Source organism: Brassica napus, chromosome C4 (genome assembly GCF_020379485.1).
Source record: "Brassica napus cultivar Da-Ae chromosome C4, Da-Ae, whole genome shotgun sequence".
Classification (NCBI taxonomy): domain Eukaryota; kingdom Viridiplantae; phylum Streptophyta; class Magnoliopsida; order Brassicales; family Brassicaceae; genus Brassica; species Brassica napus.
The window spans coordinates 36,422,087-36,437,627 of NC_063447.1; the positions used below are offsets into that span (position 1 = coordinate 36,422,087).

The 15,541-nt window shown below is 40.2% G+C and overlaps 2 protein-coding genes and 1 pseudogene across 3 annotated transcripts; all 3 read left to right on the forward strand.

Annotated features, from left to right (window-relative positions):
* The first annotated feature begins 6,126 nt into the window (after positions 1-6,126).
* Positions 6,127-15,450, forward strand: LOC106431373 (floral homeotic protein APETALA 3-like). Of its 2 annotated transcripts, XM_048753293.1 has the most exons (8): positions 6,127-6,404; positions 6,495-6,561; positions 6,650-6,711; positions 6,807-6,906; positions 7,254-7,295; positions 7,715-7,759; positions 7,961-14,224; positions 15,122-15,450. In XM_048753293.1, the coding sequence occupies exons 1-7, from the start codon at positions 6,217-6,219 to the stop codon at positions 8,129-8,131; spliced, it is 675 nt and encodes a 224-aa protein (XP_048609250.1). In that variant the 5' UTR covers positions 6,127-6,216; the 3' UTR covers positions 8,132-14,224; positions 15,122-15,450.
* On the forward strand, positions 10,383-11,165 carry LOC106431359 (glutathione S-transferase T3-like). The gene has a single exon (XM_013872159.1). It carries the CDS (start codon positions 10,383-10,385, stop codon positions 11,163-11,165), a length of 783 nt encoding a protein of 260 aa, XP_013727613.1.
* Positions 13,629-15,450, forward strand: LOC106431383 (annotated as a pseudogene).
* Positions 15,451-15,541: the final 91 nt, after the last annotated feature.

The following is a 15,541-nucleotide window of genomic DNA, read 5'->3' on the forward strand; positions in this document are numbered from 1 at the left end:
CTTCGCAAAACTCCTAAACGTTTCCGAACGCCCTCGTTCAGTAAGAGCAAACGAACAAGACGATAAACTAAGAGTTAAGATACGAAGTGACTACTCGTATCTTTCCCTCACACTTGGCAGAAGTATAAACTAAAACGCACAGAATGTCAATCATTCATCATATATATAGAAGCCGCAAAAAACGGCTAGGACCCAAAGCCACCAAATGGCCGGTCTCAAACACATAGTTCACATAGCCTCGCAAGGCCATAACACACATAAATAGAATACGGCCACACTCGGCCTAGATACATCAAACCTCGAAATAAAACTAAGGGAAATAATTCCAACAATCCTCAAAGCTCGAAGTCGAGGAACCCGGACATGGAGATCCCGAACGAGCTCACGGGCTGATCCACCTCTCCGTCCGCGACTCCGGCACCTTAATCACCGACACCGGTTCCCGCTTCCGCCGTGTCCTCCGAGACCTCAATGGAGTCCCAAAGCTGTCGGACCCTTCCTTCGATCGGAGGAACCAAGGATTCGGCATGGGCACACCCGTTCATAAGACCTGACATCTCGGCGACCTTGGCAGGAAAAGAGAAGTCCTCGTTCTGCGACTCGTACAGGGTAGCAACCGAGCCGCGGCACTCGCGAAAATCGCCTACGAATTTTTGAGCATCCTTAAAGCTCTCGAATTCGGTGGCAAACAAAGCAGCCCTCCGCTTCATTTCGGCGACAATCGCTCTCTTTCCTCTCCTCTCCGCATGGACAAGGGCCCGAGAATGGAGCTCAGCCTGTCTCCGGCTCTGTTCTTCGACCTCCTTCCGAAACCGAAAGAGTTCCCTTTCAGCCTCCTCGGCTTTGAAGTGAGAGATACGCGACTCCCGGAAACTTCCGTCGAGCGCCGCATTGAACACCCTCATCCCCTGCACGAACTTAAGATCTGAAAGGGAAACAAAAAAAAAAAAATTTAGATCAAAGTTCAAAGGATAAACCTCGTTGATTAAGCTAGATCCTTTTCTTGAAGACATTTTCTTTGAGCAAAGAGAGATCTTGGAGAAAAAACTCCTATCTTGGAGAAATCTTTTCTTAAGGGAAGAAGTGAGTAAATAATTTGAAAAACTTACTTCCCTTACTTATACAATTTTTTTTTCTTTTTTACTATTCAACTTCGATCTTTCGACAAACGATTACGTCTAAATTCCACCTAGAACAGACCATACCGCAAGCTAGGACCTAACACCCCAGGTCCACGGATCCTAGCTAGCTGGGGGCTAACTGTTGGGGTCAAAATCGGTCACGACGGAATCGATGTACGAAAGTCCTTAGAAAAACTGAATCTCGGTCAAAACTTCAAAAGCCGAGAAAATGAACAGCCGAAACGGATTGCCCGGCGAGCTCGGCCGCGTCACGAGCCAGCTTGCCCGGCGAGCATGGCCGTGTTGCCGGTCGAGTCACCGGCGAGCTCGGCCGTGACACGGTCCAGCTCGCCCGGCGAGCACGGCCGTGTCGCCGGTCGACTCGCCGGCAAGCTCGGCCATGACACGGGCCAACTCGCCCGGCGAGCACGGCCGTGTTGTCGGTCGACTCGCCGGCGAGCTCGGCCGTGACACGAGCCAGCTCGCCCGGCGAGTACGGTCGTGTTGCCGGTCGGTTCGCTCGATCGTGCCACGGATCGGCTCGCTCGGTGAGCGCGGTCAATTCTCCGTGGACCAGTCCGAACCCGGTCTCATCCCATAACCATGCATCTTCGTCCAAAGTTTCCGTAACTCAGTCTTCGGGTCCGTGGATACGACACCAATGTTCCGTCTAAAAAACATCGTCGAAAGTATTCAGGAAGTTGGGAAGGTTATGTCTCTCGAACAGTTTCCTATTCTTCGTAGTAGAGCAGGTTACGGTTAACTTAACACCAACTGCCTCGGCTATGCGAAGAAACAGGGTTCCGTTGGAAGAACCATGCATATACCAATGGCTACTTCGCGAGTAAAATCGTAAAAACGCTTAAGTCTCGATTCGACCCAAAGAGGGTCCGAATTACGGACAACGGCCCATCTTTGGTCCCAAAAGACTTGAACCCAAAAACTGGTATGACGGTTTATCGCATCCGCGGGAAGAGATAAATGTCAAATTTCCGAAGATAATCACAAAGAATAAGGAAATATGGAAAAGCCCGCTGCGCGACAAATCCGGCTCGAGAAGAGGTAAACCGACCTAAGGAGGAATATATAAGGAGGACCTAGGACAAAGAGATAAGGGAGAAGATTCTAAGAGCAAACTTAATACTTAGAGCAATCTAGGCATTTTTCCATTTTTACTACCGAGTTGCGACCCGACTAGGTTAGAACTTAGGTGGCTAGACTAGCGAACATACCGACAGCTCTCGTGGCCTAGGATCTTACCTGTTGTTCACGCTCAAACGCGAATTCGGAAATAAGACCTCTTTGTTCCCTTTTTGCTCTTTTACGATTTATTACTTTCGAATCTTTCATATTGATTATGTTGTGCGTGGCCCAGCAGATAACCGGGACCTTCAGGGATAGCTAGGTTAACTTGGATTTCCTCCGATTAACAAAACTCGACGGTGTGAATTTCGGTTCCCACAGAGCACTCGGTGACAAATTCAACACATGAACCACCGTGTTCAAAGCTTCTCCCCAGAAAGTCATTGATAAGCCTGACTGTGAGATCAAACATCTCATCCTCTCAACAATCGTCATGTTCATCCTTTCAGCCAACCCATTCAACTGTGGAGTGTTAGGTGGCGTGAACTGATGTCTTATTCCATGCTCTTTGCAATAAGCATCAAATGGTCCAGAATACTCTCCACCATTATCACTGCAGATACACTTCAGCTTCTTCCCCGTTTGTCTCTCAACCAACGCCACAAAATGGTTGAAATATCCCAACACCTGATCCTTCGTCCTCATAGGAAATACCCACAACTTCCTTGAATGATCATCAATGAAAGTCACAAAATATGATGCGCCTCCAAGAGATCTTGTCCTCATTGGACCACACACATCTGAATGTACCAAATCCAGTACCTCAGGTTTCCTAGAAGGCGCATAAGACTTGAAAGAAACCCTGTGTTGTTTTCCCGCAAAGCAATGCGAACACTTCTGCAGGTGCAAACCAGAAATTCTTGGAATCACCTCATTCTTAGACAACACAAACATTCCCTTCTCACTCATGTGACCGAGTCTCTTATGCGATAACTCCATGAAACCATCATTCTCCACCGCATTAACAGCGTCTTTGGATACCTTTGCTTGCATCCAATAGAAAGATGAAGACTTCTCACCTCGAGCCACAATCAAAAAACTGCGAGAGAGCTTCCATTTACCACCACCGTGCAAACTGAAATAACCCTCATCATCAAGTCTTCCCGTCGATATCAGATTCATCCTAATATCAGAAACATGCTTAACATCCTTAAGCACCAACCTAGTCCCAAGACTAGTCTCCAAGCATATATCGCCAATGCCAGCAACCTGAGCCATCGCATCATTTCCCATCTTCACGGAACCATAATTACCTGTAGTATAGGTAGAAAACAAATCCCACTGTGATGTTGCATGAGTAGTAGCTCCACTATCAATCACCCAACTGGTGTCTTGGCATGCGACATTAATGGCATCAATCTCAAGAAGAATGAGAAACTGATCTTCGGTGACAGTCACCCGATCCACCTTTTCTTCTTGATTACCTTGCTGCTTGTTTTTCAACTTCCAGCAATCCTTCTTCATGTGCCCTTTCTTGTGACAGAAATAGCACTCCATATTAGCAAATATATTAGATTTGCTACTGCTCATGTTCTTGTCCCTCTTGGGATCTCTACTCGAATTCCTCCCCCTTGACTCAATAACAAAGACATCTGAACGCAAACTGCTAGCATTCGACTGTCTTCTTGCTTCCTCATTAAGAACACTGTTCTTCACTGAATCCATCGAAATGACACCTTCCGACGCGGAGTTACAAAGAGACATCCTGAAAACCTCCCAAGAATCCGGTAAAGTACCGAGAAGCCACAGACTGTGAATCTCATCATCAAACTTGATGCCCATATCAGACAGCTTGTTGAGCAATCCCTGAAACGCATTCAAGTGATCTGTCATCAGAGTTCCCTCCTGATACCTCAGCTCAATCAACTTCTTGATCATGTACATCTTGTTGTTTCCGGTCTTCCTAGCATACAACTGCTCCAGCTTCTTCCACAAAGAACGAGCATCCGTCTCAGTCTCAATATGATGCAACACATTATCATCTACCCACTGCCTTATCAACCCACACACTTTGCGATGCAGCAACTTCCACTCTTCATCCGTCTTCTTCTCAGGTTTCTTCTCTTCGAAGACTGGAACATGGAATTCTTTAACAAAGAGCAGATCATCCATCTTGCCCTTCCATAGATGATAGTTAGCACCATTCAAGCTTATCATCCTGCTCGTATTTTCCATCATTCTCACAAGCAACAATAACCCGAAGTTATCAAACCCAAAGCACTAAAACCAGAAGCTCTGATACCACTCTGTTGGGGAAAGCGGGCACGAGGCGCAGCGGAATGTAACGGTCGTGTTCCCCTGACCTTGTGTGAACCTGTGAGGAAAATACTTCGACGATAACATGATATAGTATAAGCAATAACTAAATGAGACAAACACTTTTTACGTGGAAAACCTCCTCGATGTGAGAAGAAAAACCACGGGACCGTAGTCCACTCAACAATCCACTATATAAATGTATGTGAGTACAACCACGTTCTCCCTGTTCAACAACCTGAACAGAACAGAGACTCAAGCTACAAAGAGCTACCTCCAACACAAGAACAAGAACAAGAACAACAACAACAAGGGAGCAACACAAAGCTTCAAAATCAGCATCAACCAAACGACCTCAGCTCACAAGGATTCCGGCAACCAGAGACTAATCCCACCGTACAAATCCAAGATAAACCAGTCAACAACACCTCTGCCAAATTTCAGCTCAATCAGAGAAGATCTCACCGTCGGATTTACCAAACACTCAAGACATCACTGCTGAAGAATTGTGACGACCAGCTTCACTAAAACCCAGAAGAGTAATGTTGTTACCATAACCACATGAACATGTTTTGTAGATCTCTTATTACATCTTTTAGTTCCGCAACATGCATAGTTGAGCCAGTTTTTAACCTTTTAAGCCTTATAATAATGTAAATACAACTCAGATTGCAACCCACTTGAAAGAAGAATGAGTGATCTTGTTTTCGGCTTGTTACTTACACTGATCCCTTTTGCAGTATATAAAAAGTGTTTATAACAGAAGTATCTTCAGTCCACTGGCTTAACTAAGCTAAAATTTATTAATGGTTATACACTAGACAAATTATGCAGATTAATTGAGAAAATGCTTAGAATAGATTAACATGGTGCAAATAGAACTGTTACATGGTTTTCATAAGATGGCTAAAATAATGCATTCCATTACATAGTTTTCATAAGATGGCTAAAATAATGGACTCAAACTAAATTTTCATTAGGTAAAGAAAATTATCGATCGTAGAATCATCTATTTAATATTTTCATATTTTGCAATAACATAAAAATCAACATTAAAAAGTTTTTTATATTATTCTCCTAACTTCCTAGTCATTTGCTAATTTGGAAAATTTGTTGTAATCATTTAGGAAACATATAGTATAAGATTCCGAGCTAAATGAATGTAACTCCCATCAATCCGACAAACCAAAGTACTCTCTTGGCTTTTAACAACAAGATAAATACTTGGTTCAAACCTAAACTTTAGTTTACTTTGGGGTAAGGAAAAAGGCTAATCAAATCCCACCTGCACACTTGACGTTTACAAACGCCGTTAAGTATGTCATCGTGTAAACAAAAAGCAAGTGGGAAACCAACGAAGCTCCGTGAATTAATAAACGGAAAGCACACGATGCCCATTTATAGCTTTGGTCCACTCTTCCACCTATAGACAATTGAGTTTAAGCAGTGTCTTGTAAATTAACCATCATACATGTCCATTCCACTTACCAAAAAGGAAAGTTTATCACTTAGTTTTCATCAACTTCTGAACTTACCTTTCATGGATTAGGCAACACCTTTTTATATAGTAAGTCCAGTGGGTCCTTTGCTTTCTTTTTCTTTTCTCTTTCACTTCTCTTCTTCTTATTATAATCTCTTTGTCCTCTTCGCCAAATCTCTTCAACAAAATATCAAAAACTAAATAGAGAGAAGAATAATGGCGAGAGGGAAGATCCAGATCAAGAGGATAGAGAACCAGACCAACCGACAAGTGACGTATTCAAAGAGAAGAAATGGTTTGTTCAAGAAAGCTCACGAGCTCACGGTCTTGTGTGACGCTAGGGTTTCGATTATCATGTTCTCTAGCTCCAACAAGCTTCATGAGTTTATCAGCCCTAACACCACGTAGATGATCTCTCTTAAAACACCACTCTTAAATTGCTTTTTATGTTCTTCTAGTTAATGACCTTTCTGTGTGGTTTTGTTGGGTTATAGAACGAAGGAGATCTTAGATCTGTACCAAACAGTTTCTGATGTTGATGTTTGGAGCGCTCACTATGAGGTTCTTTTCTTCCTCTTAGATCCTCTTATTCTTGTTCTTGATATGTGTTTCTTGATGGTTTGATGAAATTGATGAATCTTTGTTGTAGAGAATGCAAGAAACCAAGAGGAAACTGCTGGAGACAAATAGAAATCTTCGGACTCAGATTAAGTACTTTTCTTTTTTCTCTTCTCTCATATCTCTTTAAACTGAAAAAAAATCACAAAATTATGAAATACTAACAAACTTTGGTTTATTAATTGTAGACAGAGGCTAGGCGAGTGTTTGGACGAGTTTGATATTCAGGAGCTGCGTAGTCTTGAGGAAGAAATGGAAAACACTTTCAAACTCGTTCGCGAGCGCAAGGTATCATCATATTTTACCCTTAATTATCTAGGGTTTTAATTACCAACTTTTTCAATTTCTGGTTTTCAATTTTTTGGAGTTTATTATAGTCAGAAGACTTTTGTTGTATTAATTTGTACTAACAAGGCAAACGTTTAGTTTACTGCTAGCTAATATATGTGAGATTTGTTTTTTTATTAATCGATATATATGTTAATTGTACAGTTTATCAATCGATATATATGTTGATTATAGTCAGAAGAATTTTGTTGTATTAATTTATACTAACAAGGCAAACGTTTAGTTTACTGCTAGATATATGTGAGATTTGTTTTTTTTATTAATCGATATATATGTTAATTGTACAGTTTAAATCGCTTGGGAATCAAATCGAGACCACCAAGAAAAAGGTCACATCTTCTTCTTTCTTCACTCACTTTTACAATTTATCATGTTATTTGTCTCAATAATTCCGCATCATCTGAATCTATGCACTATTAAAACTGTTGATAGTGTTTTTTTCGTATGAAACTATATAATTAAACCTAACCCTGTCATTATTTGGGCATCCGACTTTTTCAAGCATAACCATATAATCCGTTACTTCTATAATTAGTAGCTCTTTTAGTGAAGTATTCAGTATCTTGTTTTTGGAAACTGTCGGATGGTTAAGGTAATGGATAAAAGGACAAACCAAGTGTAAATTATAGTGATGTCATAAAAGCTAGACGAAAGTAAAATGGATCAGGCAGTAAAATGGATTAGACAGTTAAGAGTCTTAATCATTTCAGTCTCTTCACAGTTTCTCTTGTGGTTTACTCAATTGCAGAACAAGAGCCAGCAAGACATACAAAAGAATCTCATACATGAGCTGGTACCGTCTCTTTTTCCCTCTTTTTGTTTTCCTTACAATTTTTAGGCACAACACATGCATGTAACAATTAAACGGATAAAAACGTGTGGAGATCGAGTTAGTCAAATAACAAGCATGTCATGTCACTTAGAGTAAACAGTGTTGGATGTTGAATATGGCTTTTATTCTCATTAATATCTTATAATCTCTTCGGTGAAACAGGAACTAAGAGCAGAAGATCCTCATTATGGACTAGTAGACAATGGAGGAGACTACGATTCCGTTCTTGGATATCAACTTCGTTTCCATCAGAACCATCACCACCATTATCCCAACCATGCCCTTCATGAAGCATCTGCCTCTGACATCATTACCTTCCACCTTCTCGAATAATTAAGGGTTTGAAGGTTGCTGGTGATGTCATTATCTATCTATTTAATAAAATAAATACTTAAAAGCGTAAGGCTGGTCCTACTGAAACCTTAAAAATGGTCATGTTTCTTAATTATGTATTTTCTGAAACCTTAAGAATTATGGATTGTGTGATCAGTAGCTTGCTGCTTTAACTTCTTGTGGATTGAACATTCAACACTATGTATGATATTATATTGACGATTTCCTACCTATGCTTCGTTACTACCGTTATAATCCATATATCATCACAAGAGCAAACACCGAAAAAATCTAGCCTATGAAACCCTTCTCTTTGTCTAAGATTCATTTGAAACATTCTCCCTATATGCATGCTTGAGATTTAGCCTCCTTTCTGTATTGCTTGCATACCCAAAACTCAAGGGCAATTATTTTATGGAGACACATCCAGACATCCTCCAACTATAATCTGAAGCCTTTTATGATTCTCCAACTTGTATTATAATTTGTATATTTTAAAAATGAGACCACTCTATGAAAGGCCTTAATGATACAATTTTGTGGTTTGGCTGTGCAATCTTTGAACTTCTACCTCTATTTATGGTTCATATACTTTTTAAGTTTTTGCCTCGTCTAAACTTAAAAACCAATAACATAATTAAGTATTGGTAGCTTAATGGTAACAGCAGGGGCACGGTGTTTGTTCCGAAATTGATTTTGCTAGCAAAGTTATTACTCCCTCTAAGACCACCCGCAACGCGGGTACGTAAGAGAAACTTAGCGCGAAGACCTATGTAAATCCGAGTATTATAATAGTTTAATTTTTTCTTTAAAGGGTCCGTAAACAAGGAGTTTAAGGACTTAATCCTTACGTGCGTGGCAACACCTGATAGGCGAGGGGATGGGGTTGCTTTCGCGTGTGGGAAAAAACCGAGTCACTTTCTTCCTTCTTCTCGAAAAAAAAAACTCTCGCGATATCGAAGGCGATTCGGCGACAGGAGAAAGCTTAAGGTAAATCGGAGCTTTCACGTCAATATTTGTGCATTTGGAGTTGTTGCATGTTGATTTCATCTGGTTTTAGGGTTCTATTGAGGGGTTTGAATCGATTTACGGTTTCAAATCGATTTGGAGATTTTAATCGAATTAGGATTTTCATCTGGGTTTGTTATTTTCTTCATCTCGATTCCCTTCTTTGTTGTTTTGGTCGTTATTAAGGTTCAGATTGAGTTATAAATCGTTATAGGGTTCAGGATTGAGTTCTAAATCGATTTAGGGTTCGGGTATAGAGTTCTAAATTGATTAGTTTTTGTTCTTGCAGGTGTTGAAATGGAGGAAGAATTAAGAGATATGAAAGCACACAAAGATTACTACAACATGCTTCATTACGTTGCAGATGCGCAACAGGGTATTCCTCAACTCTACCCTTGTGGATCAATCACGAAGGAAGTCGTTGATGAAGAGGACACATATGACTACCTCCCTGGGAAAAGATACTTCATATGCAAAGACTTCGAGGTATATAGTGTTCTCTGTTATTCACATTATTCTTCTTCGAAATGAATTAGCAGTTTCACAATGGTTATTATGTTTTGGCAGAATGACGGGTTGCATTTCAGGCAACCATGGGTTATGGGAATGCAACAAGAGGTTGAGAGGCTCAAAAAATAATTCTACGAGCAGGAGAAGCTTCTAAGAAAGTGTCAGGCGCTTAAGGTGAGTTCAATCTAAATTGTAACATGAAATTGATAGTTGTTTGTACAACCTTTCTAACATAATGATTGGTTTGTGTGATATATGTTCAGGAGCAGGTGAGGATGTTGCATATGCGTGTGACTGGACTTGAGAGAGGCCATTCGGAGGTTAGTGTCTAAACTTACTTGTAGTTTTAGAAACCATCATTTAAACTTAAGTGTGTAGTTTAAGAAAATAACACTAAATCTCTTCCTTGTTTGAACTTTAAAACTTTCTAGTTCAAACGTAAGTTTGTAGTTTGAGAACAATAACTTCTGTTCTTTGAACTAGTTAAGTTTCTGGTGTGAATTTGAAAGTGAAATGATAGGTTTTAAATGCGAAGTAAACCACTTGTCCTTTGAATGCGAAGTTAAGCATTAAATTGTGCCTAACTGCTTATTTGCGGGGAAAAGCTTCATTAATTTTTTTGTAACTGTTATCATAGGATTGTTTCCTACTAGGATTCAATAGATTTGCGTAAATAATCCCTTATATAGTCGCCTCCCTTAGCTCGTTTAGTAAACCATAGTCTTCTTCCTAAATGGCAAACTCCACAAGTTTTGTTAACCTTTTAGCTAGTCAAGGGGTAGTTGACCTTGACTCACCCGAACCTCCCTTTAGCAGCCAATTTTCCGATGAGTCTAGGGTAAAAGAGAGGAGAAAATGGTCATCGAAGGGGGATATAATCCTCATTGGTGCTTGGCTCAACACCAGCAAAGACCCAATAGTCGGTAATGAACAGAAAGCTGGTCACTTCTGGAAGAGGATTGTAGAGTATTACAACTCCAGTCCTCTACTGGTTGGGACAATCCCAAGAGAACTCGGGCAATGCAAGCAAAGATGGGCTAGGATCAATGACTTGGTGTGTAAGTTTTCATGCTGCTACGAGATGGCACTGAGGGAGCAGAGAAGCGGGCAAAATGACGACGATGTGATGAAGGCTGCCTTGGATATCTTCTACAATGACAAGGGCATTAAGTTTAACTTGGAACATGTGTGGAGGGAGCTTAGGAATGATGTGAAATGGTCCTCCACCTATCTCGAGAAGGACAGTGGTAAGGACAAGCGCAAATTTGTTGATTCTGATGCTCAATGGTCAGTGACAGAGCCACAAGAGAGACCCATGGGAGTTAAGGCAGCTAAGGCTACTGGCAAGAGGAAGAAACTTGGAAAAGAAGAAGAACTAGGACAACTTAAAGAAATGATGGAGACCAAAAAGCAAATCTCAAATCAGAGTTTGCTTGCAAGTTTGGTTGCAAAGACCGAGCCACTCTCTGATATGGAAGAAGCTCTGAAAATGAAATTACTGTCTGAGATGTTGTGATTATTGATGGTTGGTTAACGCTAGTTTAGTGATGTTTTTTTTATCTTTTTTACTATGCTTGCAAGTTTGGTGATAATTGTCTGAGATGAACTCTGCTTGCATCTTTGCTTACACATCTCTTTTTTCTCTGTTTCAGGTCAAGTACAAGCCCATGTGAGTACTGAAGACAAGTACGCTGCTATATAAGTCACGGGTTCTCTGTTGCCTTTCTGCTTTGTTTGTTTATGCTAGTGTTTTCATGTGAACCAAGTCACGGGTTCTCTGTTGCCCTTTCTTGGCTTTATAACTATGTTTGTTCTCTCGGCTTTGTAACTCATTTGCTTCTTCTTCTACTACTTTCAAACTTGTATCTCTTGAACGTGTAACTCATCTGCTTCTTCTTCAATGACTTTGTAACTCTACTGCTTCTTCTACTACTTGTACTGCTTTGTAACTCTAGTGTAAGCTCTCTGTTTCTTACTATTGTTTTAGCCAATGTTCCAAAGTCTTTGTTTAGCTACTTGTAGTATGATCAAGCACGATTTTCTTCTATTTTTGAACTTTGGATCGAGTTTTCGAACAAGCACGGTTTTTCTTCTGTTTTCGAACTTGTCCTTCGATTTTCGTTTTTGATTTAAGCACAACTTTGTATCGAGTTTCGTTTTCCTCATCGATCAAACGGTTTTGTCGTCCAATTTTTTGATTAAAAAAAACGATCAAAAAACGAGTTAAAAAAAATGATAATCTTGGGAGATGGAGGTTTTATTTGTTATAGTTCTTACAATTTTTCCTTTATAAATCAATTTTGAAGGTATTATAGCCAAATATGGGAGATGAATTCGATCAAAGATTCGAAGCGTCTTTCGATGAATGTTTTGAAGATACATACAACAGCATCGTGGAGGATCGAGCAAATAAACACAAGAAACGTGCATATATCGAACGAAACCGCGAAGCAGGCCACATCCGTCTATGGAATGACTACTTCAGTGAAGATCCGACATATCCGGCTCATATATTCAGACGCCGTTCCGCATGAACAACGCAGTTTTCATGCGTATTGTCGATCGCCTCTCAGAAAATGTTCTATTTTTTCAACAAAGAAAAGATGCAGTCGGAAGGTTAGGTCTATCTCCAATACAAAAGTGTACGGCAGCTATTCGTATGCTTGCTTATGGGAGCGCAGCTGACGCCGCTGACGAATATCTCCGACTTGGTGAAAGCACAACACTTTCGTGTTTAACTAATGTCACAGAAAGCGTAATACATTTATTTGGAGATGAGTATCTACGAAGACCAACTCCAAAGGATCTTCAACGACTACTCGATATTGGAGAGATATGTGGCTTTCCTGGAATGATAGGAAGCATCGACTGTATGCATTGGGAGTGGAAAAATTGTCCAACCGCTTGGAAGGGACAGTACACACGTGGATCAGAAAAGCCGACAATTGTCTTGGAGGCGGTTGCTTCATAAGATCTTTGGATATGGCACGCCTTTTTTGGTCATCCAGGTACCTTAAACGATATTAACGTCCTCGATCGGTCACCTGTTTTTGATGACATTTTACAAGGTCGAGCTCCAAGGGTCCAGTACGTAGTCAACGGACACCAGTATGATATGGCGTACTACCTCACGGACGGTATATATCCAAAATGGTCAACATTTATCCAATCTATCTCACTCCCTCAAGGTCCTAAAGCAGAGTTATTTGCTAAAATTCAAGAATCAACCCGAAAAGATGTGGAGCGTGCTTTTGGAGTATTGCAAGCTCGATTTGCAATAGTGAAAAACCCAGCTATTTTGTGGGACAAGAGACAAATAGGGATGGTTATGCGAACATGTATGATACTGCACAATATGATAATAGAAAATGAACGCAATGGATACACTCAGTATGATACATCTGAGGTTGAAGAAGGAACCTCGACCAGAAGTTCATAATTTTTAAATTTCTAAAAAGAAAAATTAATAAAAAATTCTAAAGACTTCATACATGGGACATACAATTAGGATCAGAGTCCTTAACAATTACTGTTTTTTGTGGGCAAGTATATTACTGTTTGTTTGATCTACACCCAAAAAATGGGAATGGTATAACATGCAATTCAGTTTAAAACCGAAAATCTATAATATCAAAACCGAAACGAGCAATAATAAATACTTTTTAAACCAACAAATAACCAAGAACCGAGAATCAGCATCAAGTAAATGTCATATCGAGAAGAGAGCACATCATCTCTTTGCTTTCATCTCTTTGCCTTTGTCTCTATACTTTCCTCCCGGAGCTCCGATCTTTAAATTGCGTCGTTGTTTTTGTACAATCGGAGGATCCTCGGAGATAATCAATACCATCAGTAACCTAGTCTCTCCGATTTAGCGATTTAATATTCATCATTTTGTTGTGTTGTGATTACATATATGTTAACGTATCAATTTGGTATCGCAATCCAGATCTAGTCGGTTGACTTCTTCTCTAGAGAAATGAGTCAGCAGAAGGGTTTGATTTACAGCTTCGTTGCCAAAGGAACCGTCGTTTTAGCGGAGCATACTCCTTACTCAGGAAACTTTAGCACCATTGCTGTTCAGTGTCTGCAAAAGCTCCCCAAAAATAGCAGCAAAGTATACTTACTCTTGCGATGCCCACACCTTCAATTTCCTTGTCGAAAACAATGGTTTCGGTGAGAGATTTGTTATTAGAGTGTTTGATTGTGTGTATATGTATGTAGTGTTTCTTGTGGTTGCTGATGAGTCCACTGGAAGAAGTGTGTTCCTTTTGTTTTCCTTGAGCGGGTTAAGGAAGATTTCAAGAAGCGGTATGAGGCGAGTATAAAGAATGATGCTGATGATGATGAAGACGATGATTTCTTTGCGGATCGGTTTAGCATTGCGTACAATCTTGACAGGGAGTTTGGGTCTGTCTCTAACCATGTTCTTAGTTTTTTCTGCCCTCTTACAGGCCTCTACTTAAGGAGCATATGCAGTTTTGTATGAGCCATCCTGAAGAGATGAGCAAACTTTCCAAGTTGAAGGCTCATATTAATGATGTCAAGGGGATCATGATGGACAACATTGACAAGGTACCATTTTGTACCTATAGCAAGCTGAGGCATTTAATTAACAGTTGCACACCATTCCTGTATTTTAGGCTTCAGGTGATAGCAACTTTTTCTGCAAGGTATGAACTCATGTTTAAAAACAAAACACTTTGTAGAAGGATAGTACACAATTCACAACTTCTAGAAGAGCTATTTGATATCAACTAAGTGGATTCTTTTTTCATGGTACTTCTGCTGATAAAGTTATCATTTTGATTTTTTCCTTGCAACCATTCGTCATTTTTCTCTCTTTAGTGAGGTGTATTTTGTGCTGATTGCTCTGTTATGTCTCCAGACGCCAATCTATTTTTTGATCTGCGGTGTGCTGAGTCTCTTAGTAATTAAAGGTTGCATGCAGCTAATGTCTTGGACTACTGTCTTTGGACCAACTTCTGTTTGTTAGACTAGGGAAAATGTGTATTCTGTGATTGTCTCTTTTTGAATGCATATCTTTTAGCTCATCAGTATCAGCAATGAATCTATAATCTGGGTAGAAATTTACTGAGGGAGTCTAATAGATGTGCTAAATGGGATCATTATAGCATGAACTCCCCTGCTTATAACCACATGAATCAATTGTGTTGTAGTGAAGTCATGATATTATCATCTGTAGCTTTTGCACAGTTGTACTATGATCAGATCATGTTTCTATTTGCCTGAAGTTTGAGGTATAAAGTATGGTATAAACAAAGTAACTGCAATAATTGGTGATTAAATCCAGTTCTTTAAGTGTTGGAAAAGGTCAGCAAACTGGACCTAGGACCAGTTAGTGTAAACAGATTGCAAACTTGTCAGCGTATGCAAGAAGGTGTTGATTATGAGAAACGATGAAGCAGTACAACTCTTCTTTGATGATTCTCTTGTTGATCATGTCTTCAGGTTCTGGACAGAGGAGAGAGGATTGAGCTTCTGGTAGACAAAACCGAGAACCTCCAGTTCCAGGCGGATAGCTTCCAGAGACAAGGGAGACAGCTAAGAAGGAAGATGTGGATACAGAGCCTGCAAATGAAGCTGATGGTGGGAGGTGCTGTTTTGTCCTTTATTCTCATCGTTTGGGTTGTTGCTTGTGGTGGTTTTAAATGCTCGTCATGATGTTTTGCTCTCGTTTGTTTCTGTTTGATCGTCACCACCTTGTTTTCACACGTAAAACGCATGCTCACGTTTGTACATGTTGGAACTTATCATCATCATCATCGTCATCATCATCATCATCATTCCCACAAGCTGATCTATAATGCTATATCTGCGCACCCAAAAATAGATTTGGTGTGTGCTTTTAGCGATTCTTCAATTTAGTTC

Coding starts and splice junctions, on each gene's coding strand:
- LOC106431359 (XM_013872159.1), top strand. CDS start 10,383: ATGGCAAACTCCACAAGTTTTGTTAACCTTTTAGCTAGTCAAGGGGTA.
- LOC106431373 (XM_048753293.1), top strand. CDS start 6,217: ATGGCGAGAGGGAAGATCCAGATCAAGAGGATAGAGAACCAGACCAAC. Junction 6,405..6,494: donor TTTATCAGCCCTAACACCAC/GTAGATGATCTC, acceptor GTTGGGTTATAG/AACGAAGGAGATCTTAGATC. Junction 6,562..6,649: donor TTTGGAGCGCTCACTATGAG/GTTCTTTTCTTC, acceptor TCTTTGTTGTAG/AGAATGCAAGAAACCAAGAG.